This window comes from Lepus europaeus, chromosome 11 (assembly GCF_033115175.1).
Source record: "Lepus europaeus isolate LE1 chromosome 11, mLepTim1.pri, whole genome shotgun sequence".
NCBI lineage: Eukaryota > Metazoa > Chordata > Mammalia > Lagomorpha > Leporidae > Lepus > Lepus europaeus.
In genome coordinates, this window is record NC_084837.1 from 1,118,708 (window position 1) to 1,145,128 (window position 26,421).

The 26,421-nt window shown below is 58.8% G+C and overlaps 1 protein-coding gene across 1 annotated transcript in view; it reads right to left on the reverse strand.

Annotated features, from left to right (window-relative positions):
• Positions 1-22,349: 22,349 nt before the first annotated feature.
• AGBL1 (AGBL carboxypeptidase 1) overlaps positions 22,350-26,421 on the reverse strand; it is a 599,820-nt gene continuing 595,748 nt past the window's right edge. Inside the window, exon 23 of the mRNA XM_062204897.1 lies at positions 22,350-22,775. Within this exon, the coding sequence (XP_062060881.1) occupies positions 22,571-22,775 (205 nt within the window). The 3' untranslated portion in view covers positions 22,350-22,570. The remainder of the gene's footprint in view (positions 22,776-26,421) is intronic.

Below are 26,421 nucleotides of genomic sequence, written 5' to 3' on the forward strand. Positions count from 1 at the left end.
TAGGGCTGCAGTCTCATGGACGTGAGGGATGCTGGGAAGCTGGGAAGCAGGTGTCTGAGCCTGGCCTCCCAACAGACACGCCCCCTGCCCCCACCACGGGGAGCCCCAGGGGCCGTGGGGGCTGCGTGCCCTGCTGCATTGGGACCCCGGGCCTTCTACTGCCTCCCTGGGCTCTATCGCTCACACCATAAAACCCTGGCCCAGAGGTCCCTGCGTGCCTGGAGGTGTCAGGGGCCAGGCTATGGAAGGAATGACCCTGGGGCTGCCATAGAGGAGCCGTGGCTGCCAACACCCACAGTGTGGAGTGGAAGCTTCTGGGTCCTGCTGATTCCTCGGGTCTGCCTTGGGCTGACGGGAAAGTGGTGGCCAAGCCTGCTCACGGCCAGGTCTGGGGTCTGGGCCCCCTCGGTGGCCAGAGTGTGATGCCTGGGGCACAGTCATGCTTTACTTGTATCCTCTCCGTCTGTCTCTCCCCCAGCATCATCTGTCATCCATCATCTGTCAACTCTCTGTCATCTATCCGTACCTATCATCCGTCTGTTTTCTCTATCATCTCTGTCCATCATCTATCCATCTATATCATCTGTATCTGCCGCTGCCTGTCTCTCTCTCTGTCTCTCTCTGTGTGTGTCTCTCTCTGTCTCTATCTCTGTCTCTCCTTTGTCTCTCTCTCTCTGTCTCTCTGTGTCTCTCTGTCTCTCTGTGTCTCTCTGTCTCTCTGTGTCTCTCTGTCTCTCTCTCTCTGTCTCTCTCTCTCTCTTTGTTCTCTGGCATCCTGGGCTTGTTATGGATGCCCTCCAGGAACCTCCAACGCTTCTCTTTCTAGCAGCTTCTAGATTCTTAAAGAGCCATGCTCAGGAACAAATCCTGAGATGCCTGGGCCTCGCCCCTGGAAACAGGGTCACCGGGCCAGCCCCAGGGCCTCCCTGGAGAGGCGCCCAGCGGCTCCCGGTAACTGTGACCTGTGAACAAGAATCCGAAGAGACCATGGTCGGCAGCGGCCTGGTGAAGACAGTGCCGGAGGCCGTGCTGCCCACCACGTGCCTGGGGTTCCTCGTGGGATCTGCAGAGGAAGTACGCAGGAGGTGACCTGGCCTGGGCTGCCCAGGGTCAGGCGGGCACACAGAGGACCAGGAGGTGGAGAGGCAGCCAGGGCCCGGGCTTTGTGCAGCGTTAGGGCCAAGCTGTTCTGACGTCCAAACGAGAATTCACCTACAACAGCAATTCCCAGGGCGCGGAGGCCTGTGGGGCCCGGTGCCTCAGACACCGGGGGCAAGGCCCAGACTCCCCTGAAGAACTCGGACCCCGAGAGTGCAGGGAGGCCGAGCGCCGGCCCCGCAGACAGGCAGGAGGTGCCGCAGGGGACGGAGGGCTGCCCAGGGTCGCGGGTGAAGGCCACTCACGGAGCAGCTTGTGGGAAGTATCAAAGATCAGCAGAAATATAACGCGATATTGTTAATAATTCTGTTATTACTCATTCAATCGCACGTTCACGGATCATGCCTCAATATTTATTAGATTGATTCAGGCTTGGCTTTAAAGAAATCACCATGGATACTGTAGCCGCGAACAAGCCTTGCAACCAGGGAGGCCCCTTCACCACTTAAATATCGGCTAAAAACCTTCCATCAGTGAGAAAATCAGCCTGGATCATGTAACCAGAATTAATGGAAAGAAATTCCTCTAAAAGGTTAATTTCTGCCTTCAGCGAGCCTTCATAATGGGCCATTCTATGACCGACAGTGCAGCAGGAGGGAGGGGGCGGCCAGGCTTGATGTCACTACAAAGCGATTTTGGAAACTCACACAGCTCCCTCCTCCCGCTCCCGCCCACAGGGAGCGACCCTGCCCTGGCCTCATGGCGTTGGCTGCAAGCGACCTAATGGATTGGGTTCCTCAGAGGCCTGGCAATTAATTCATTCTCAGCGGTTCTCTTTCTGGGGCCCCAACTCCGGCCAGGCGATCTGCAGGAGGTGAAGAGTTTGGGTCCCCGCACTGCCCCGGCCACCTCTCCGCACTGCCCCCTGAAGGACGCCGCCAGGAACACCTGCCCCACCTTGAAGGCTGGGGCCCAAGCCCGGGGAGCCCAGGGGCCTCTCCTGCCGTGGCCCCGTGTTCAGCCATCCCCTGTGTGGTGCCCCTGTGTGGTGCCCCTGTGTGGTGGGTGAGAAAGCCTCTCCAAGGGCAGGGAGGGGGCGGCCGCCCCTGGGTGCTGGCAGTGCCGGGAGGAGCGCTGGCTGTCGGCTGCACCACTCGGGAGCTCACCCTCCCCCCCCCCCCCCGGCCTCCTCATCAATGAAGTGCACGAGCTTTGAATTTAACAAGTGTTAAGTTCCTTCCAGCTCCGTAATTCTATGATCCCACAATTACACTTATCTTGTCCAAACAGAGCCACAAACATCCTGTAATACACAGGGCTAGTAGTATCACGTATGCTTTTTTTTTTTTTTTACTGCTTGCATATCTTCCCCTAAACCACTCCAGGTTTTTAAAGTACTCAACTAAACACTCAAATTGTGCATTTCATTTTGCTGAGATATTTAGGCAGCCATGATGCCTTCAGGGTTATGGTCATAAATGAGATGTTATTGGCTTATTTTAAGAAGCAAATAACTCAGGAAAATGTGTCCCCACAGAACTCCAAGCATTTCCACGCAGTCTCCCCCCGCCACACACAGGGTTGACAGCGTCGTCAGATGGAGAGGTCTGGCTGGCCTGAGGACGCCGGCGCCGGACGGCAGCAGCCAGGCTCCCTGGTCACGCGGTCGCGTGGGAAGCATTCCCATATCATAGTTGTTGGGCCAGTCCGAGTGTTTTCTCTGTTAATTTTCTCCATATGCTGAAGCAGGCAGCTAACACGTAGCAGGTGAACGCATTTCCTTTCACTCACACGCCAGGAATAAGCGTTTGGTCGTTTGGAAGACAAGTGGCTACAGAATAGAACACACTTATCAACGCGAGAGTTGAATGGAGACGCTGATCTCCACGTGAGCTTGTCCAAGGCCGGCCCCATGGCACCTGTAGGATGGGCGCCTTCTCCAGAGAGCACCCAGCTGAGCCGCCTCTCCTTGGCAAGTGCCCTTCCTCCCCCGTCCCTGTTCTCAGCCCGTTGCCCACATCTATGTCCCAGTGTGAGAGACGCTGTCACATGCCTCACACCACTGCCCCAGGTGGAAGGCGGGACAGGTCTCCATCCCGCCTGCAGAGGGCTTTGCTAAGGCCAGCGGTCGCGGCAGTCACACCGGCAAGTGGTCCTGTCCGGCGGCGGTGGCTGTGGTCTGCAGCGGGTAAGAGTTGCTATTGACTGTTCGTCGTTGTCATCTATTTGTGCCACTTTATGAGCACTTGGGGCAAGCCAAATAGCAAGATTTATGATGTGTTTTCTTGAGCGAGCAAGCACGCTAGAGAAGAGAAACGGCCACCCGCAATGGAGCACGGCTGCTCAGATTCATGACAGCCCGAGCACGCGGGCCTTTGCCTCTCTGCTCACCAGGGCAGCGCCCGCTGCAGGGAAGATGGGTGGGAGACGCCCGGGACATGCGCCTGCCCCTTCGCACTGGGCAGAGCTCACATCGTGTGCAGGCATCAGCTGGACGCCAGAGGTGGGCGCCAGGGACCACAAGGAAGCTGCCGCCGGGAGATGCCCCCGGAGCAGGAATCCTCCCATGGTCACCAGGCTTTGGTAAAAGCCAAAAAGTTCCGATACTTGAGAAACCCCCTGGTGTTGGAATAGTTCCTGAAAGGAAGCTGTGGGCACGGCTTCTGGGTCACGGCTGCAGTGTTAAATGGGAAAGGGCTTCACGCCTGAGTGTTGGTGACACTGGAGAATGTCCCCTGGCCGTGGAGGTGGAGGTGGCTGGTGCTGGAGGGGTATGACCAGCGGCCGGGACCGGGACGCTCCCTGCCCCAAGCCGTGCATTGCCCAGAGGCCTGGGTGTCGCAGCTGCTGAGAGCCGGAGGACAGACCTCAAGCCCCGGAGAAGGGGCGGCCCAGGATCCACCACCACCACGGTTCACGCCACGCTGTTTCCGTAACAGAGTCCAAAACCTGACCCAGTGACAAGGAGCAGCTGGGAGACTGCGGTGGGGTGCACAGAAATCCTGCGGCTTGGATTAGCAGCCGGCAGCTTCGCATCTGAACACAGCCAGGTAAAAACCTAGGTGAAAGTTGTGTGAGTGTCACTCACTTGATTAAGGTACTCGACCTCCAGACGCGTTGCGGTAGAAGAAGCTGGGCTAGAAGAGGCCCAGGGCGCCACGCGTGACACAGCACAAGCTGCGCGGGATGGGGGGGAAAGGCAGGAGCGGCGCTGGGAGCTCCTGTGTTGGGACTCGGCGCTCCCCAGTGCCAGGAAGAGGCCCAGGGACGGAGCCCACCCTGGAGTCCGACACTTGGTCACTCTGTGTTCATCCAACACTCTCCGGCCCGCGGGGGGCTTCACACCCCTGGGCCTCAGGACAGTGCATGGTCAGGGCTGCTGTGGCCCCGGCTGGGTCCCTGTGCCCCTGGCCGGCCCGGGCTGTCCCCCAGCTCCTCTCCTTCCCACACCAAGGCCGCAGCCCGTCATGCGGGAGCGCTCCTGGGCGGCCTCGGTTGCTCTGTGTCCTTCATGGCCTCAGGAGCCTCAGGGCTTCAGCATGTCCCCCTGGACTCCTTGTATCGTCACCTGCTTAAGTGGCTCACGCAGGGATCTGCCTGGCCCAGCCTTGTCACCGTGGTATATATTTATTTTGATTTCTGAGACATCACATACATTCTAAGTGCATATATATATATATATATATATATATGAAATCTTCAACATTTCAGGGGAAATGCATACTGTGAAAAACCTATCCCTGGATTTCAAAATGTTTTTGAATAAAAATAAACTCACGCTGGGGCTGGTGTGGCACGGCAAGAGAAGCCTCCGCCTGCAACACCACCATTCCGTACAAGTTCAAGTCCTGGCTGCTCCGCTGACGATCTGGCTCTGGGAAAGAAGTGGAAAATCACCCGAGTTCTCAGGCCTCTGCCATCCGCCAGCGAGACCAGGATGGAGCTCCCGGCTGCTGGCTTCAGCTTGAATCGACCCTGGCCATTGCAGCCTTCTGGGGAGTAAACTGGTAGATGGAAGATTCTCTCTCTCGCTCTCTCCTCTCTCTCTCTCCCATCTGCCTTTCAAATAAATAAAATAGAAATCTAAAAAAGCTAACAAGCCCCCAGTGCCATGCTGTGACCTGTCTGAACAGGGTTTGGGCCGAGGCGCTAAGGGGGCTGAGACACCGGCTTGAGGAGTCCATGCTGGCGCGGAGTGGGTTCCGCTGTCATGAAGCACGAACAAGCATCACACTGAGGGTGAATCTGGGGGGAAGAAGCTGAAATCACTGATGCTTTGCAAAAAGTTGGTAGGAAAATTCCACGGAAGGCAGTGGTTTCCAAAGGCATAACTCACGCTAAGCAGGGACAAGACAGCGTCGATGGCGGAGCGCACAGCGGCAGCTCATCAACACCGATTTGCCAAGAAAAAGCTTAATCTTGCTGGTGCCCTAATTGGAGAGGATCGGTGACTCACACAGAAGACATGTGAGTTGGTTCCGTTTATACAATTCTGACCGGAAAACGGCACGGGAGCGAACGGGCGCCAGAACCGTTCCGCCCAGATCAGCTGCAGACGCAAGCAAAGCCTGCCATGGAAATTTTCAAGTGGGATCAAGATCCTGAAGAATCTCGACAGGACACGGATCCGGGCTTTGCCCATCCCACCCCGAAGACAGAGCACAATGGAAGAATGGCTAGGAGAGGCGGAGGGGCCCGCTCATGGTGGAGGCAGGCCCGTCGGAGCTGAGCTCACGGCCACAGCTTGGTGGGAGCTCGGAGCTTTGGGCCTTGGCTCCCAGAGGCGCAGGGAGCAGCGGCCTCTGTGCGTAGTAGGGTGTCTGCAGCATCTCCAGGAGAGAGCCCAGGACCGCCTCCCGGACAGCCCTTCCCCGCGGGCGGCTCCCACTCCCGCCTCTCTGAGGCCAAGCGCAGCTTCCCAGGGTTCCTCGGGGTATAACTAGGCACCCACCTGCAGTCTGCCTTGGCTCCTTCTGGTTCAGCTTCATTTCCTAATCTTAAAACGTTCTTTACACTTACTTGTTTTACTTCCATTAGTAGTGACAAGAAAACAAAACAAAACAAAACACAAAACTGCGCCGACACTTGAAGTCCTTGGATCTCAGTGCTTAGGGCTGGACCAAACGGCTGACGTCATCATTTCCAAAACTGTCCCGAGCTGGGGGCTCCTGCCCATAAACAGTGTACATTTATTTTAGAGATTTATTTATTTATTTGCAAGTCAGAGTTACACAGAGAGAGGAGAGAGAGAGAGAGAGAGAGAGAGAGAGAGAGAGAGAGAGACAGGGAGAGAGAGAGAGGTCTTCCATCCGATGGTTCACTCCCCAGTTGGCCACAACAGCCGGAGCTGCACCATTCTGAAGCCAGGAGCCCCTTCTTGGTCTCCCACGTGGGTACAGAGGCCCATGGGCTTGGGCATCATCTACTGCCTTCCCAGGCCATAGCAGAGAGCTGGATCAGAAGTGGAGCAGCCAGGTCTGGAACCAGCGCCCGTATGGGATGCTGGCGCTTCAGGCCAGGGCGTTAACCCGCTGTGCCACAGCGCCGGCCCCAATAAACAGTTTACATTGCTTGTTTCACCTGCTGTTCCCCGTTGCTCCTTTTCTCAGTGCCCTCTCATGTGCATATGCGTTCATGCTTCAGTTCCTATGGGGGAATGGCTTCTAGGACTGCCCAGGACACGAGATCTGGAAGCTCAAGTCCCTCATTTAAAATGGTGTCGTGGCCGGCGCCGTGGCTCAACAGGCTAATCCTCCGCCTTGCGGCGCCGGCACACCGGGTTCTAGTCCCAGTCGGGGCACCGATCCTGTCCCGGTTGCCCCTCTTCCAGGCCAGCTCTCTGCTGTGGCCAGGGAGTGCAGTGGAGGATGGCCCAAGTGTTTGGGCTCTGCACCCCATGGGAGACCAGGAGAAGCACCTGGCTCCTGCCATCGGAACAGCGCGGTGCGCCGGCCGCAGCGCACTACCGCGGCGGCCATTAGAGGGTGAACCAACAGCAAAGGAAGACCTTTCTCTCTGTCTCTCTCTCACTGTCCACTCTGCCTGTCAAAACTAAAAAAAAAAAAAAAAAAAAATGGTGTCGTGGGGCCAGTGCAAGTCCTGGCTGTTCTACTTCTGATCCAGCTCTCTGCTGTGGCCTCAGAAACCAGTGGAAGATGCCTAAGTCCTTGGGCCCCTGCACCCACATGGGAGACCCAGAGGAAGCTCCTGGCTCCTGGCTTCGGATCAGCCCAGCTCCAGCCATTGTGGCCATTTGGGATGGAAGACCTTTCTCTCTGTCTCTCTCTCTCTCTCTCTCTCTCTCTCTCTGCCTCTGCCTCTCTGTAACTCTGCCTTTCAAATAAATAAATACATCTTTAAATACAATGGTCCCCTGCTTGCATAGAGCTTAACACTTCTTCCTGTGTGCTTCAGGGTAAGTCATCTCTGTGTTGCTTAAACCCTCCAGCGTGATGGAGATGCTGTGCAGCAGTTGTTGTAGCTGTGCTATTTAGCACACAGTACGCTATGTTCCGTACAGGGGCATCTGCCCTAACTATCTCCATCCACAGGCCCTGGATGCGGACGTGTGGCTATGGGGCCTGGCTGCGTGGACAGGCAGTCTTCCCAGAGCTCAAGGAAAGTGTGCAGTCCTTGAATTCCTTCTTCCTCTCTGATCTTTCTGAAGTCCCCTCACTGCTGACAGGGGCTCCAAACATTCCAGAGAGAAGTGGCATCGACACCTGGTTAGGGAGCCAGGTACCCAGCAGCGAGGATGCCCAGGTCTTACTTCAGGGGATTCAGTCCTTGGCTCCAGCGCTGGCATGCAGCTTGCTGTACAGCAGACCGGGGAGCAGCGAGGACGGCTCACGGTCTCGGGTCCCCGCCACCCACCAGGGGAGGGACCTGAGCGGATCCCTGGCTCCCGGCTGTGCCCCAGCTCAGGTCTGGCTCTTGTAGGCATTCAGGGAGTGAACCTGCAGGTGCGAGTCCTCTCTCTCTCTCTCTTCCTCTCTCTCTCTCTCTCTTCCCCCCCTCTTTGTCTCTCAAATAAATCCATTTGTAAAGATAAATTCATCTTGTTCCAGAACATTGAGGGACTAATGCCGATGAGTAGGTTTTAAAAAACTTGTGGAAAATGCATGTTTCAGAAATATTTGCAACAAAATAAACTCACCCTCTAACTTCATCTTCCACGACACTGTTGAAGTACACAGGTATCTGCACACACACTCACGTGCATACCCACACACACTCACACACACGTGTACACACGTGTGCGCCTGTGGATGCTTGACTCCCGCCCGGGGCACATGGAGAGGAGCCGCCACCCTCAGGTCTGTGATGGGCAAGTGGACTCAAGGGTCGACATTTTAGTGGCTGCTGCTGATCTTGGAGGTGAGTCCTAAAGGTCCCATTGCTCCTTCACCTGTCGGTCCCAGGCTCCTGCCTAGATCTTAGTCTAAAATGACTTCTCTCACTCCTCGCAGGCCTGAGGAGCAGAGGGCTGGGCTGAGCCCAGCAGCTTCCCCAGCACACGAGCAGACTTCTGCCACTGGAGGTTGCGTGGAGGCCCACATGCAGCCAGGAAGTACAGCTTGGAGGACGAGGACGGAAGTCCCGCTTCTTCCCGGCACCTGCTCATCGGACCCCTTGACGACTTCTTGTGTCTGCTTCTGTTGCCAGTCCTGTGTTTGTATAACTACTTCGTATAGCTACTTTGTACGTGTCTCAAGTACAGACTTTCATAAAGGAACGATGTAGCTGGTTTGGAAAGGCACTACGCGGAAGGCAGCTCTCCTGTCAAACCAAGTCACCGCGCATCCACAATACACCCGTAACTGGACATCCACAATACACCCGTAACTGGACCGGCTCCGTGGGGGTGAGGAGCCAGGGCCCTGTGCTCAGGTCACAGCTTCACAAAGGCACGGCTGCAAGGTTCTGAGTGTCTGGGGTGTAGCCAGTCACCCGGAAGAGGTTGCAGCCAGAAAACCCCCTGTCGGCCTGGATGAAGTCTGTGCAAGTTGCTGGGATCAGAACTCTAGGGGCCGCCCTCCTGGGATCAGAACTCTAGGGGCCGCCCTCCTGGGATCAGAACTCTAGGGGCCGCCCTCCTGGGATCAGAACTAATGGCCGCCATCCTGGGATCAGAGCTAACAGCCGCCCTTCTGTTCAGGAAGGACCTATGTGATGAAGACACTGTAAGAGGAAAAGGGCAACGCTGACCAAGATGGGCGCGGCCGCGCTAACTCCTTCCTGTCTCTAGGAGAAGGAAGGCATGGACAGGGGCTCCTGGGCCTGGAGAGGAGGGGGAGGGAAGAAAAGTGGCAGGGGAGACACAGGACAAGAAAGGAGGGAAACGCGGGACACCGGAGGCCACAGCCCGGGGCAGGGGTGCAGCAGGAGCTGATCTGCCGCTTCCTCTGTGGTTTCCCGGGCCCAGCGACGGTCAACTCTCATTTCAAGGAAAGAGGAAAGCTCCCATCAATGGCGGAGGCTGTAAGCACTGACTTTCTGGAAAACTAGCCCAGGTGTGACTATGGCGTGAGATAGGGTGGCAGCTGAACACCACAGCCAAGCCCCCCACATCACTGCCATGGGGGGAAAAGATGGAAACTGAAGTTGGGTTGCTGTTAGCAGAAGCCCCCAGCCATCAACAGGGTACGAAGTCTCTGGGCACCTGCCCTCCTCTGTCTGTGACCACGCACCACGTCCACCAGGACAGTGGTCCCCAATGGCCACCCCCACCCGGAGCGGCTGGACCACCCTGCAGGCGTATGCTTAGCTCTGAGTCTGACAAGCCCTGGGGGTGAGCTGTGTGTGTCTGGCAGCGAAGAGCCCCAGTGCTGGGACTCACTTGGAGAGTGGCAGGTGCTGAGGTGTGTCGCCACGGCATCAAGGAAACCCGGCAGCAGCCTGGCCTCCTGTCGCCCCCTCCACAGCTCCCTGTCCTGCCAGGCGTCTTCTCCACTCGGAGAGAGACAGGCTTCTGGGCTGCCATGCCTCTCCCTCCTGAACAAGCAGCAAACTGAGAACCTGAGCGAGCAACACGCCCGCCGAGACTCCACACCCAGCAGACGTCCCGGGGCCAATCCACAGAGGACTCCACACGGGGCTTTGCAACCGACATGGCCCGTGCAAGGCTGACCTCCCAGTGTTCAGGGCCCTCCTGCAAAGTCATCTGCCTCCCACACACCGGATCAACCAGCTCCGGGCATCCTTGCCACCGAACGGAGCCAGGGCACATCCTGCTAGCATTGTTACCGGAGAATGGCAGGGTCCTTGACTTCGCGCACGAAAGAATTCAGGCGTGAGACAGAGAGTAAGTGGAAAGCAAATAGCAAGGTTTATTGGGGCAGGGACAAAGTAAGAACGGATGGGCACATCTCCAGGCAGAACCTGAGAGAGAGTGCCCAGCCTCTCAGACTGGGGGAGAGCGAGGTTCCATGGTTGAGTGGAGAGAGTACACCTGGGCAGGCAGGCGGGCGGCTCAGCAGAGAGGCAGAGGGCTGAGCGCGCAGTCCGGTTGAGGTCGGGGTTTTTAAGTGGATGGGTCTTGCCTCCCCGCCTCTGCTCCTCCTGGAACAAAGGACTTTTTGGATGTTAATATGAAAAAATCCTATCTGAGTTTTCCCCCTGAAGTTATCAGACAGGGGAAGCCTGGCAGGCATTGCCCCACCTTAGAGGAAGGATGGCTATCGGGTAGAAGGGGCAGGGTGTTTGAAGTGCAGGTACTGGGCTGCACCTGGCAGGTTATCGGGATGACTTTGAGATGAGGATACTGGACCTGGATGTCAACTCCTTAGGCCTTTGTCACACACACATAAGCACCTATCTGACTTCCTACCTAACAGGATGAGACACCTTCCCACCAGAAATGAGAGGAAAGAAAAGTCCCCAGGTCCCTGGAGACCCTGCATCGTGCCATTGCAACAGCAGTCTCCCTGCAGAAGAACCGTGTGCAGCACTTACCAGCTAACCAGGCAGTGTGTGCGTACACGCGTGTGCTGGGTGTGCGTGCACATGTGTGGGGGGTGTGCGTGCACATGTGTGCAGGGTGTGCATGTGCACATGTGTGCGGGGTGCGTGCACACGTGTGCAAGGTGTGCAGTGTGTGCGTGCACACGTGTGTGGGGTGCGCGGAGGCTTGTGTGAGTAGACGTGCTATCCAGGCATTCAGTTTAATTCGAGATTATATCACAATTTAAAACTTGTATGCAAATACAGTTCATCATGCGAGTGCACTTGTCTTATGGTTTGGACACGATTGGCTTCCTACACTCACGTCGTTGCTGAAGCCCTGACGTCTCGCTGGTGGTTAACGGGTCCATGCTACGCTGATGGATCAGGGGTAGAGACTTGCCCGATCCAGGTGTCCGAGAGGTGGGCCCAGTGGGAGGTCTCTCCATTGCCGGACCTGTGCCTGCAGAAGGCAATTCTCGGAGCGGTTGATGGCCTCCGTGCCTGCTCGCTGGCTCTCTCCACACGGGGTCCTCCCTCTGCACACGTCCCTCCAGTCTGACGGGGCCAGGATCTCAGGAGACCGTGAACCTCAAACCTGAGGCAGAGCTGAAGGGACCTCCTTCCTTCCTAACCACCCCCTCCCAGGTACGGTCCTCAAAGAAACAGAAAGCTGACTAGCACATTTACAGAGAAACGTCAACATCTTCAACATTGTTGTTTATTTGAAAGGCAAAGAGACAGAAACTGGCACAGAGAGAGAGACTTCCAGGGGGTGGTTCATGCCCCGGATGCCAGCAACAGCCAGGGCTGGGCACTGTGAGGAGGTACTGGAAACCTGAGGTGAGGGGCGCTGAGCAATGAGGACTGCTGCACAGAGCCGGGGAGCTGGGGTGCAGCCAGCGACATGCGGGCACAGGCCAAGCCCCGCCCCAGCAGAGAGGCCGGCTGATTGGCAGGGCAGGAAGGGGCCCTTCGCTGCACAGAGAGGTCAAGGGGGAGAACGGGGGGCCGGCAGAAGAAGGCTGTCAGGTCTGGGCGGGACTTGGCTGGTCCCCGCTGCCTGGAGGGAGAGCTGTGGGGCCCCGGGGTAGCCTCTGGGGACGGCAGCGCAGTTTGAAGAAATCCCTTGTCTATATTTGCTCTGGTTTCTTGGATTTGGGGTTCTAAGGACATCCTGAAGTGTTCCAGTAGTTTCAACGTCTCAGGTCCTACATTTAGGGATTCCATCCATTTGAGCTGGTTTTTGTATGTGGTGAGTAGCAGGGTGCAGCTCCATTCTTCCGTGTGTGGATATTCAATTTCCCAGCGGCACCTATTGAAAAGCTTGTCCTTTTCCGATGTGTATTCTTAGCACCTTGTCCAAGATCCGTTGACTTTAGATGTCCAGGCTTACCTCTAGGCTAGGGTCTCCGTCCTGCTCCCCTGATCGACGTACATTTTAATATCAGTGCTATGCTGCTTTAGTCTCTGGAGCTTTGTTATATATTTTAAAGTCAGGTTGCGCAATGCCTCCTGTGCTATACTTTCCACTCAAGACTGATTTTGTTATTTGGAGCGTTTTGTGGCTCCAGACAAATTTTAGTGCTTTTTTTTTTTTCTAGTTCTGTGGTAAATGCCATTGGTATTTTGATATATGTTGCATTGACTCTAAAGCCCATTGAGAAATTTGGGCCTTTTAACAATATTGATTCTTCCAGTCCAAGAACACAGGATGCTTTTCCATGTCTTTGTGTCTTCTTCCGTCTCATTCATCACTGATTATAGTCTCATAGTGAAGTCTCTCAATGCCTTGGTTAGCTTTATTCCTGGGCATTGGATTTCTACGTAGCTATTGGGAACGGGATTGCACTCTCGACTTTTTCAGATAATCTGCTATTGGTGTGCAAGAAAGCTACTGACTTTTTAATGTTGACTTTGTATCCTGCAACTTTCCCTAATGTGTTCCTTAGTTCTGACAGCTTTGTGGTGTCCCTGGGGGGGGGGGGGGAGTGGTTTCTGTGTGGATAGGGAGATAGATGATTGATTGATCGATCTGATGTGTAAGATCTGATAACTGAGGACAGTCACATGTGACTTCCGCCTGCTTGATTTGGACGCCCTCTCTCTCTCTCCCTCTCTCTCCCTCTCCCTCACTCTCCCTCTCCCTCTCCCTCTCTCTCTCTCTCTTTCTCTCTCACCTAACTGCCGTGATTGCTCACGCTGGTTTTTCCAATACTGTGTTGAATGAAACCTTGGAAGTGAGAATACTTGTCTTGTGGGCCTGCACCATGGCTCACTTGGTTGGTCCTCCGCCTGTGGTGCCGGTGTCCCATATGGGCACCAGGTTCTAGTCCCGGTTGCTCCTCTTCCAGTCCAGCTCTCTGCTGTGGCCTGGGAGTGCAGTGGAGGAGGCCCAGGTGCTTGGGCCCTGCACCCGCATGGGAGACCAGGACGAAGTACCTGGCTCCTGGCTTCGGATCGGCGCAGCGCACCAGCCGAAGTGGCCATGTGGGGGGTGAACCAATGGAAGGAAGACCTTTCTCTCTGTCTCTCTCTCTCTCTGTCTGTCAAATAATAATAATAATAATAATAAAGGAATACTTGTCTTGTTCCAGATCTTACAAAGTTTTCGGCTTTTCCCAACTCCACATGATATTAGTGGTTGGCTTGTATGTATTTGAGTTCTGTTACACGGGGGTGCGTCCCCACGACACCTACGCTGCCCCGTTTGTCATGTGGGGCTGCTAGATGCCTTGTCTGTGTCTGCTGAGGTGGCCGTGCGGTCCCTCAGGGCCTGCATCCTGCCGATGTGGGAATCCTGTCTGCTGATCTGAGTGCTGCTTCCTCCTCACGTCCCCAGGGTGCATCCACCTGGTCACGGCGAGCGTGAGTCTGCTGGTCACGGCGAGTGGTGAGCCTGCTGGTCACGGCGAGCGGTGCGTCTGCTGCGCTGTTGGGTCTGGTTTGCTGAGATCCTGTTGAGGATTTTGCGGCTGTGTTCAAGTGCACCAGGCCTGAGCTGCCCTCATTGCTGTGTCTCCGTCTGGTTTGATAGCGAGGTAATGACGTCCTCATGTAACGAGTTTGGTGGAGCCCCCTCCTCCTCTGGTTTTTGGAATAATTGTGATGAGTTGGTGCCATTCTTCTTCCAGTGTTAGAACTGCGCAGTGGGACATCTGGCCCTGAGCTCTGGATGGGAGCTTTTGTTACCGACTCCCACTCGCTGCTGGTCACTCTTCCACATGGCCTTCTGTTCCCTCATGCTTTGTCCAGGAAACCGTGTGTGTCCGGGGGCTTGGCCATCGCTTCCACCTTACCAGATTTATTCCTGTATCATTGCTCCCGTGATCGCCAACAGCCTTCGTGTTTCTGCTGAGTCACTGGAAACATCGTTCAGAGATCCCTCTTTTGGTCATGCTTCACATTCTGTCATTAGAGGCGTAACTTGTGCTATTTGAATGTACAATAGTTAGTAAGTGTTGTCAATTTTTTGCCTTTCTTCTAGGTTTTGTTTTAAATCCCTGGACTTTAGATGCACATTTTTTATGCCTTTGTCATGTGGACTTCATTTTCACTGTGAGTTTATGGATGAATTTCCTGTATTAATATTATTAATAATTATATTAAAACATGTCAGAATACTATTATTGAAACCTTATTTCCTATTTATTCGCCCTTTTCCTTTCTAGTTTATGATTACAAACCAGTTTTATCTTTAAGGATATGTCTTCATCTCCTACCTAAATTAAAAATCACGTCATTATTTATGTTACCAAAGTTCCCCCCAACCCTGTGAACTTCACCCCCCGTGCTCCCCCGCCTTCTGGTGACGACGATGAGATGAGATGTCACCTGAGACTCGTTGTCACCTGAGACTGCCCGGTCCTCCACAAGCTTCACTCGCCCTCTGCCATCCACACTGCTTTCTGAAGCCCACTCGTGACGTCGCGGGAGAGGGCAGGGTCCTGCCCGTGTCACCCACCCCCGCCCCACTGCCCCGGGTGTTCTCCCCCCAGCCCCGCTGCCCCGGGTGTTCTCCCCCCAGCCCCGCTGCCCCGGGTGTTCTCCCCCCAGCCCTGTTGCCCCGGGTGTTCTCCCCCCAGCCCTGCTGCCCCCGTGTTCTCCCCCCAGCCCCGCTGCCCCGGGGGTTCTCCCCCAAGCCCTGCTGCCCCCATGTTCTCCCCCAGCCCCACTGCCCCGGGGGTTCTCCCCCAAGCCCTGCTGCCCCCATGTTCTCCCCCGAGCCCTGCTGCCCCAGGTGTTCTCCCCCCAGCCCCGCTGCCCCGGGGGTTCTCCCCCAAGCCCTGCTGCCCCCATGTTCTCCCCCGAGCCCTGCTGCCCCAGGTGTTCTCCCCCCAGCCCCACTGCCCCAGGGGTTCTCCCCCCAGCCCCGCTGCCCCGGGGGTTCTCCCCCAAGCCCTGCTGCCCCCATGTTCTCCCCCGAGCCCTGCTGCCCCAGGTGTTCTCCCCCCAGCCCCACTGCCCCAGGTGTTCTCCCCCCAGCCCCGCTGCCCCGGGGGTTCTCCCCCAAGCCCTGCTGCCCCAGGTGTTCTCCCCCCAGCCCCACTGCCCCGGGTGTTCTCCCACCCCCAGCCCCGCTGCCCCGGGTGTTCTCCCCCAAGCCCTGCTGCCCCCATGTTCTCCCCCCTAGCCCCGCTGTCCCGGGTGTTCTGTGGACCTGGAGATGGAACGCTGAGCCCAAGAACAGGGAGTCCCCTCCACGCTCTCTTCCTTTTCTCCCAGTCCCACCCCAGCTCCGCTACTGCCTCAGCTCCGAAGAGCCGCAGCCAGCGATCCTCACGTCTGCACGGCCCCAAGTGTGTTCACTGCCCGGCCAAGTGCAGGCCTCAGTCAGCTCAGATCCACAGGTTTCACAGCCCTTGGGCAGGGGCAGACGGCAGGGGCGTGGAGAGACCGCTCTGTGGCTGTCTCGCACGGTCTCTGGTGTTACCCCACGCTCCCGTCTCCCCATGAGCAGAGGATCGTGCACCCTGACTGGCAGCCCGGACAAGCTCAGGAGCTGTGAGCTTGGTCTCCCCCGCCCCCTGGCACTCTTCCTGCCCCAGAGGCCCAGGCCTAGCTCTGAAAGTCTTCGTGATTGAAATCCCCAGGGTGTGCGAGAGGCACAGAGGAAGCTGGGCCCTCAACACTGAGACGCAGGGTCGGTGGGGGCAGCTGGCACTGGCCCAGGAGGCGGCCAGGGACAGGGGGTGCCTGTGTGAGAGTCGGGCTTTGAACAACCAACAAAGAGTCAGGGAGAGCGAGGGGGGTGACGGAGCCCGGGAGGAAGTGGGCCGAGGGCGGCCACGCCTCTCCCCGCCTCTGCCTCCCACCCCGGCTGGCACCTTGGCCTCCTCGGTGGGCGAGGGGCTTCCTCCCTGCCCCACCCACCCCACGATTGCTGACTCAGTCCGGCCCGCGCCCCGTAGGTCTTCCTGTTTATGTTGTCGCTTTGTTTTACGACTTATTTTTAGCCTTGGTTTGGGGAGCTTTTCTTCGCTGGGCGCTGGGCATTGGCAGAGAGTCAACGGCATTGCCCTGGGCTCTGAAAAGCTCACTGTGCAGGCCTGGCTCGGGGCCCTGTGGAGACAGAGGCCCAGTGTGAGCCGCCTCCCGCTGCCTCGTCACCCATCCGGCCAGCCCGGGGCCTGGCGGCATCTGCAGGCCGGCCAGGGCGGCGTCGGTGACCGCCACGCACACGAGGGACCCGAGACCTCACCTGGCCCGGCCCCGTCCTCTGGAGCGAAGCTGAGACCCAGAGGCCGTGTGCTGAGGGACAGGGCCAGACCACCACCTGGGGACGCTTCCTGTCGGGGCAGCGCTCTGTCCTGCACCCCAGGACAGCCCCGATTCCCGGATCCCAAGACGGGGCGCCCGCGGGCTCGTCCCATGCTGACCCTTTCCGGGCTCTCGGGCTGGGCCGGGCGCGCACTCACAGGCTGCCCAGGGGCCGCTCCGCCCACCGCGGCTGCTCGCTCCCTCTCAGAAAGGCACAGATTAGTTTTGCCAGCAGCCAGGAGCAGCCAACTGCGGGATTCCACACCCCGGGCTGCGTCTTAGCTCCCCAGGCGGCCGGGGCCCTGCCGAGACAGACGCCAACCCAGAACCACAAGTGTGCGAGAACCAGAGCCGCCGTGTTCTCTGCTGGTGGAAGTCACCCACCGCTCTGCCTTCCCAAGCCCCTGTGTAATCAGAGATGCCGGGGCGAATGCTAATGCAGGGGAGGTGGACGTCCTGCGAGGGAAGCAAGGCCCTTTTCTGACCTCTACAGGCCACTTGGAGAAAACGACAGGCCAGGAAGGGTTTGCCGGGGGCGTCCTGGTCACCTGGTCCGGCCGCAGCCCACCCCCGTGTGCCCCACTTTCCCGCTGCACTGGCATCCCTGTGTAATGAGCTACTGAGGCAACAGGGAGGGGTCCCTCCCGGGAGACCCCTGCCATGGAGACAGAGAGCACCCGCATCTGTCGGAGCCCTGGCAGCTCGGCCCAGCGCTGGGCCTGCAGGCTTAGCAGTGAGTGGACTCATCTCTGTCCTCTGTGACGTGGCAGCCGGGGGGGAGACGGAAAAGTGGACAGGCAGCACCGAGGACAGAAGCCGAGGCAGGGCTTGGGCGGGAGGCCAGGGGATGCAGAGCTGACCTCCTGGGGGAGGGTGCACCGAAAGCAGGCCACGGACGGAATGAAACTCACGGGTGGGGCAGAGCAGGCCGCTTCCCGGGGCCTCACGTGACATTCTCAATTTCAGCAGGGGCCTGTGTCCAGAGAGGAGCCCAGCACGGCGCACCTGGCTGGACCCAGCCCAGCCTCAGCGCTGGGTTCTCTCCACATTCTATCTGTAGGACAATGGTCAGGAGGGAAGCCACAGGAAGAGGAATGGCTGTCCGTGGGAATCCTGCAGGGCCCTCAGGTGGCGCCTGAGCTTGGGGGTGCTGTGTTTCCCCGTGTATTCATGTCTGTGATCCAATTCATTGACAAATAAGCACAGTGAGAGATGGACAGCGATAGTGCAATAGAAGAATTCTAGAACATACTCTAAGAAGTTAACTAAGACTATGAATTGTGTCTAGAGTTTTCCAATTAATATTTCAGGCCACACATCAGAATCTGCAGGAACTTAGAGCACAGCTAACGGGGGGCTCAGCCCTGAGGGACTCCTGGCTGCCACCAGGAGAGCCACGGCCCAGGAGGACAGGCAGTGCAGCCACCACAGCGAGGCTGTGGCTCACGCAGGACCACACGGGCTCCGCGCCCGCTGTGCGGATCCAGCCTCGGGCGGCCAGCTGTGCATCAGGCACACAGAGGCATGGGGCGACGCAGAGTCCCTGGACGCGGTCAGGCTCAGGAAGGTGGGGCAGAGGTGTTTGCAGGACAGGCACAGTGCAGCCTGGCTTCGAACCCGTGGCCTTGGGTGAGCGGGAGTCTCCGCAGAAACGTGCGGCAGGAGGGACCGGCAGCTGAGCCAGCACAACGCACTTTCTGGGGCTGGGGTGTGCACTGTGAAGACAGACACGTTCCTCGACCTGCTTGGGGGTCAGGCTGCCCGTGCTGCAGCCTGGGTCCTGCCCCTCCCTGCCCGGATCTCAGACCAGTCCTCACCGGCTCCCTGCCCCGGCATCCCCACCCACAAAGTGAAATGAGCAAAGGCCAGGCTGGAGTGCGGCTTCAGAGAGCGCACACGCACTGGCCATGCAGGGTCACAGGCCACCAGCAGCCACGGCCCACTGTCAGGCACTGCTGGTGCCCCTGCCCCGGGGAACGGGATGCAGCCCGGGCTGGGACACACGACTGCCCTGGGAACACACCCCGGCTCCATCATTGCCTACGAGTGCCCCTGCAAGAAGAGCCGAGCTCCATGTTGCTGAGAGTTGGGGCCCTGCATAGCTCACGGCAGAGGAACACAGGCCAATTCTCCATGCCTGATGTCACCTAAGCTAACCTCCTGCTCAGACCAAGGCGTGCTGGGCCTGGATGACCCATCTGTCCAAGGACATTCAGAGGCTGGACGGCAGGTCTGCCAGGCCCAGGCCTTGGCCGTCGGGGCCGCAGCCAGCACAGAGCTGACTTCAGTGTCAGGTCCACGTCATTCCCCGCCAGAGACCCAGCAGGTGCAGACACCTCACTGCATTCCTGCCCCGTTTTGATCGTTTTGTCGGGGGAGCCCCTAACCCTGTCTGCTACCAGGAAGTGACGATCCCCCCCAAAGGCCCTAGAGAACACGAACACTCGTGGAGCCCCGGATGTTGAAGAAGCGCGCAAGGCTGTCCTTTGTGTCTGCCTGTCAGCACCCGCTGGGAGGATGGCTGACGCCCCCACATTTGTGTTCTCTTCCGGGGAGGGAGAGCCTTACTCCTGAGTGACGCAGAGGTCTGGGGTAGGCATGGGCCTGGGGGCCAGTGTGCGTCGCGTGCTGGTGAGACGGGAGCTGCCTGTTCCGCCCGCGGCCTCCACGCAGGTCCACGCAGCAGAATTGTCTCGAGTCATCCCAGCACCAACTGCCTGCGTAAGCAGGGTCTGGTCACGGGCCCTCTGTCACACGTGTTCTGCCACACGCCCAGACATGCTCTCAGAGTGCGAGTGTGAGCGTGTGTGTGCACACATGTGCACAGGCCCGGGTGTGGCTGGCACCGCCAGCTCAGCCTCCTGGCGCTGGATAGGATGGACGCAGGGGGAGATGTTGTGTCACAGACGATTCATAGTTGTGTTATTGCGCCCTGCAGGCTGTCATCCGATCCACCGTTATCTCAGAATCCCTCTCTCCACTCTGCTCTTCTGCTCGAAGCTTCTCGTCAGGACTCAGCTGGGCACGCACGGAGCCAACAGCAGCACAAACACGGGCGGAGCTGCCACGGGAAGGCAGCGTGGGCTGCAGGTCTGAGGACTGCGTCTGCCCGGGGCACGCGCGTGCAGGGGGCTGGGCTCTGGGCTGCGTCATTCCAGGGCTGGAGGCTGCGGGGCCCAGGGCAACAGGGCAAAGCCAAGCCGCCACACTCGCGGGAGCCCGAAGGTCAGATCCCCCATGTGAGGCCCTGATCCGCATCCCAGGAAAGATGGCCGGGTCAGCAGCTCCCAGAAGCCCCTTCTCCTGGCCGAGGGCGGAGGCTCCTGCTGGCTCAGCTCCCCTGCTCGGAGAGCGAGGCGACCTCCCGTGTGCTGCGCCCGGAACCAGGCGATGCTCACATGCTCTCTGGCTCTGAGTGTTTTTCTGTATGCCCAGAAGTGGAGCCAAGGGGAGGAATCTTCCGAGGCCAATTCTCCCGGATCCGACGGCAGACCCATCCCAGCGGCCGGGCTGGCACCGTGTGCTTGGCGCCGTGCGGCAGGACGCACCCCTGGGGGCACTCGGAGAGGCTGCGCTGGGTTCTCAGCACCTACCCGGCCCTGCACAGCGCAGGCGAGGACAAGGCCACCACGCGTCCACTGCCTCCCCCGAGAACACGGCCTCCAGGGCCACCAGCAGCCGGTGGGCGGCATCGGGGCTCAGAGCCCTTCCAGCAAAACCCAGCTCTGACTTGAGATGGGCTGTGGAGGAACTTATGGGGAATACACAGAATTTCTCTGACAGGACACCTGGAGGCCTGGGCTTGGCGCTAGGAGGAAGACGCACTTTTGAACCTCTTCAACGTGTCAAGAGCTAGGCAAGGCATGAGCAGAAGTGACAAGATAACAGCAGACACGCGTGTCAGAACTGACCTAGGCAGGGCACGGGCCTGGGCTGTGCAAGGCCCATGACGTTGGAGGTGGTGGACGTTCCACACAAGAGACAGCTGAACAGTGCCAGGGGCCCAGGGCCTGTCACGTGGCCCAAAGGCTTCACAGAAGAGAGGTGACATCTGAGCTGGGCCTTGTCACCCTTAGTGGTCACTGGGGTCATGGGTGATCCTAATCAGAGCCAGAGGAGAAATGTGTCTGGGTCTCAGAGTCACGGAGAGCAGAGGGCCATGTGGCCAGGTGTGGGGCTGTGTGTGCGTACATGTGTGCACACGTGTGTGTAGATAGATGTGTGTGGGTTTGAATGAGTATGTGCGTGAGTGCTGAATGTGTACCTGTGTGTGTGAGTGTGACCACAGGAAGTGAGTCTGTGCAGTGCACCCCCGTGTGTGTGTGTGTCAGTGCTGTATGCACCCCCGTGTGTGTGTGTGTGTGTGTGTGGCCACAGGAGCTGGGTCTGCAGCGCACAGAGACCGCGGCACCATGTCCACTCCCGCTGCGCCCACGCCCAGGCCAGCCGTGGCAGGGCCTCCTGGTTACTCCAGCCCCTGGCTTGCTCGGTGGTGACCTCTGTGGACAGCGATGCCCACGTCTACCGCTCTCCCTGTGATCGGAGCTTCTGCCTTCTAGCAGGTGCACCTCCGTGAAGGCCCTGCCTGCAGCTGCCTGTGCCCGGGCGATTCTCTGGCGGGTGGGATCAACGTTCTTTCTGAGAAAGGGAACGGGCTCTCGTTTTTCTGTTCTTACCAGCATCTGGGATGCAGTCACAAAGGCTGATGCTCTAGCAGCCACACTTGACCAAGAGGAAAAACAAAACTATAGGGCGTCAGAGCGGGGGAGCTGGTCTCACACCGTGGCCACAGTAGCAGCCCAGCTCGCCTACATCTAAAGTCCCCACGCAACGGTTAGACTTGCATGGCATGAAAGCTACTGCCGTTTGGAATTTTCCACTTCTCAGAGCCAAAGCTCATCCTAACTAAACACTCATGGCCTCTTCTCCTATGTCCCAGTCTGCGCCTGCCTCCCACGGTGCCCCTCAGCCCGTCTTCTCGGCCCGTGCCCCTCGGGAAAGTCCGGTCCCTGTCCTCGCTGGTGTGAGCCTTCCAGAGCTCCTGGGCTGTGCTCCTGTCACCTCCTCCCTGTGAGATCACAATGCTGACCATGCCTGTGTGGAGGGAAACACGCCGCTGCCGCGGTCTACCACGTGGCAAGCCACAAGGTCAGCCTGCCGGCACAGCACGTCTTTCCAGGAGATAAGCTCGGCACGGTCGTGTGTCTACGAACACTGGGGTGTGGGGGAGACTTCACCATATACTACACAGGCCTGGAGCGGACCTGGGGCCTCTCGCGGCCACGGAGGCGAGAGGGATGCCTGTGGTGGCGCAGCGGCACAGCCCTTCACGGCCAACCTCCGGCACCTGCAGACGGGCCGGGACCCTCGGGGTCTCAGGGAGCTCACAGCTGGTGCTGGGAGCCCAGGTGCCACAGGGGCAGAGGACAGCAGACGACAACACTCAGAGCAATCTAGAATTCTGGCTGAGGGGCCAAGGAGAGACCCCAACTCCGTTTCCTGTCTCACGGGCGAGGGCAGGGGGTGAGGGGTCTCAGAATGCATGAGAGGAACCCGGCAGCCTGGGGTCCCCCGCAAGCTCCAACATAAGCACAAAGCCGCCTGCACGCTGCATGCGCGATGCCGCAGAGACGGAGCAGCCAGGCTGTGGGCAAAGAGAAACTGGAGGGAACCGGGAGAGGGGTGCTGAGCGCTCGGCAGGGCTCTGCCGACGTGGACGTTGTGCGCGTGGACGGCGAGAAGCAGTGCCGCACAGCTCCGTGGGCGCAGGCTACGGGATGCCTTTTCTTCTCCACTCAGGACCCTCCTGCTCCGCTTCGGCTCCCTCGTCCACGTCGAAGGCACAGGCCTGGATCTGCCGGTCGAGCTCAGCGAAGCTGGCGTCCGGGTCCGAGCCGCTGCCCACGCTGTACTCGATCTCCTCCGTGCAGGGCGGCTCGTCGTCCAGCTCCGCCGTGCCGCTGCCAGTGCTGCACCTGCCAAGGGGTCCAGAAATCACGGGGAGGGGAGGGGAGTACAGAGGAGGAGACAGGAGGGGGAAACAGGGGAGGAGAGGAAGGAGAGACGTCAGCGCTGGAGAGGAGGGTGCGCGTCTCCTCGGCGTTGCCCCTCCAGACTGGCTGCTGCTGCATGCGCCTTACACGCACACTGCCTGCGCCCCAGCCCCTGCGTGAGACGGAAAGGAAACCAGAAGACACAGGAGCTGCCTGTGCCGGCAGAGCCTGTGTCTCTGAGCCTGTCCTGTCTGGGACGCCCCGAGGACCTGGGCAGCCTCACGTAGGGAGACGCCGGGTTCAGCCCACGTAAGCAGTCTGAGACAGCCACTGCTCTCCTGGGCGCATGAGGATGCCGGGCCACCTCCTCCCGGGGAGGGCGGCCCTGGACTTGATGGGGTGGAACTCAAAGCCCTAGCGGCTCGCCCGGGAGCCTGTGCATCCTCCGCTGTGTCGTGAGAATGCTTTCCCGGAGCTGGGAACTGGTGACTGGCGCAGGCTGGAATGGATCGATGAGGGAGTAAACCCTCCATGCCCACCCTGGGCGCCCACCCAGCCCTGCTCCAACTCTGTCTCCCGCGGGGGCGGGGGGGGGGGTCCACGGAGGCTGGCCAGGCGGAGACAGGCAGGGACAGCAGGGAGGAGGCGAAGCTCTCCGGCCCATGTGGTGAGCGACACGAGCACTTGCCCTGGCTGAGCGAGGGCCCTTTCTCCTGGAGGCTCGGCGCTGCCTGCTAGGACTTAACCAGTTAGGACGAGCAGCACGCCCGGCGAGCACTTCATAAACCGGCAGCGCTGTTCATCCACCTGCCTGGCCATCGACAGTGAAAACGGGTCATCGGCACACGCCGGCCGGCACGTGGATCAGCGGCCCCCTCCCTAACCGCATGCTGCCGACCACGGACTGCCCCAGCTCTGCCCCACAGGACCTGGCAGTCACGGGGAAGGCAGGGAGGGGCAGACACACGGACCCAGGTTCAACAGCACAGCAGCCGGCTGTCAGCACATTCTGCAGCCTGGGCTGGGGGGGGGGGGGTGCAGAGAGCTTGGTTGGGCGGAGAAGGCTTAGGTTACCAAGAACCTGTGTGGCCCAGGCGCACTGCGCCCACACCAGGCACACAGGCGCCGACGCCACGTGGTGAGCCTGACTCAACTATGCAAAGGCCTCCGCGTCCCACAGCATGGCGAGGCCAGCGCCCTGACAGTCGCAGAATCCTGGGGGGAGACACGCGATGTCACCCAGCGACACGCCCTGTGAGCCCCGAGCAGGCACCGCGTCTTCACGCCCTTGCTCTGCCGTGGATCCCTGGCAGGGAGCGACATGCAGGGGGAAGGAGAGGCCACACCGGGCTCTGCTGCTCTGGCTACTGCCAACACCATGGCCACACCGTCCTGCTCATCGCCCGCCTCCCGGTCTGGAGCTGCCGCAGGTTCTCCCTCCCACTGCTGCCAGGGCTCGGGGCAGGGCTGGCAGAGACGTCCCTGCAGGCTTGGGCTGATGGGAGCCCGTCAGGGGACGACCAGGTCGGCCTTGCCAGGCTAAGGCCCAGCCCTCCCTCCTGTGCCGTCAGCTCTGTTCTCGAATGTTCCCGCCGCTGTCGAGCTGCCAAGGTTACCCCGTGGTGGTCCCTCGCTCCAGACTGCCCGTGGTTCCTGAGGGCACCCAGGAAGGAGAGATGGCTGAGAAGGGGCTGGGACTCGCATCCCCTGGGGACTAACAGCCCCCTCCCCCATCCACGCAGTGAGATGACCTGGGAGCCGGGTGTCTACCCAGAGCTGTGCGTCCTCAGACTGGCCCTGCCAGCGTGGGGACGGCAGCAATGGGGCGCTCTGCCTCTGCAGCCGCCGTGGCAGCTGGACACCAGCACGCCAGCAGGTGCAGTGGCCCTGGCCACTCAGACACAGAGAACGCCTCCCGGGACCCCAGAGGTGGGCGGAGGAGTCACTGAGATGACAAAAGCCACCATAACCATGGCCTAGCTTGGTGTTCATGTAAAGCTACACACGTGACACTGCACATCGGTGTCACACACACGCCTCACAGCAGGGTCAGCTCCCTGGCTTAGGACTCACGTGACACACACATGAAATCCCATGCACGCCTCACAGCAGTGTCTGCTTCCCACCTTCAGCACACGTGTGATGCACACATGGGGTCAGATACACACCTCACAGCAGTCAGTGTCTGTTCCCTGCCTTCAGCACACGTGTGATGCACACATGGGGTCACCTCACAGCAGGGTCAGCTCCCTGGCTTAGGACACATGTGACGCACACATGAAATCCCATGCACGCCTCACAGCAGTGTCTGCTTCCCACCTTCAGCACACGTGTGATGCACACATGTGATGCACACATGGGGTCACGTGCACGCCTCACAGCAGTCAGTGTCTGCTCCCTGCCTTCAGCACACATGTGATGCACACATGGGGTCACCTCACAGCAGGGTCAGCTCCCTGGCTCAGCACACACGTGACGCACACACGGGTCACATGCACGCCTCACAGCAGTGCCGGCTCCTGGCTTCAGCCTCACACCACGTTGCCGTGAGCTGAGCCTCAGGGCAGAGGGGAAGAGGACTGACTGTTTCTGTGACTTTCTCGGGACCTAGTGTTGCTTCAAAAGCTAAAATTGCAAAAAGTTAAGTTTAACTGCACAAATGTCAAAAGTGAAAACTTTCAAAAAGTTGAAGACCCGCGGTCTGCATGTCCGTAGCAGAGTACGACCATGGCCAGGTCCCAGCTGCAGAATCACAGACAGGCCGCCCGGGACAGAGCGAGCTCCCTGCACAGCCGGCCCACGCCCGAACCCAGAGGGATTTTGCATGTTTAAAGTTTTATTTATGTTTTTGTTTATTTGAAAGGTAGAGTGACACACATGGGGAGGATAGAGAAAGAAAGGGAGAGAGAGAGACAGAGAGGGAGAGACAGAGAGGGAGAGAGAGAGGGAGGGAGAGAGAGGGAGAGAGAGCACAACACCAGGGCTGGGCCAGACTAAAGCCAGGAGCCTGACACTCACTGGGCCTTGCCCTTCCCCTCACTTGCTGGCTGTGTCTCCTCACTGTCTTTCTTAAAAAAATTATTTATTTATTTGAAAGACAGAATTACAGAGAGGCAGAGGCAGAGAGAGAGAGAGAAAGGGAGAGAGAGAGAGAGAGAGAGAGAGGTCTTCCATCCACTGATTCACTCCCCAAATGGCCACAACATGTGGGTACAGAGACCCAAGCACTTGGGCCAACTTCCACTGCTTTCCCAGGCACATTGGCGGGTAGCTGGATCAGAAGTGGAGCAGCCGGGACAAAACCGACACCACAGGTGGCAGCTTTGCCCACTACGCCACAGCGCCAGCCCCCTCATTATCTCTTGAGTATGTCTTTGCCTCTGCCCGAATTTCCATACCTCTTCCACTGCTTCAGCTGGTCGGCCGCCTCCATGAGCGGCTCTGTCTCCCTTGCTCTGAGCGCTCCAGCCCACACGCAGACGCACCCGCAGCACCTGCACGACTGCCCGCACCTGGGCTGCCGGACCCTGCAGCTGTGTGTGCACCTGCCCAGGCCACACGGGCAGCAGGTGGCCGTCCCCCGGCTGTCTGCCAGCGTGTGCTGGGCAGTGGCTCCTGTCAGTCTCCC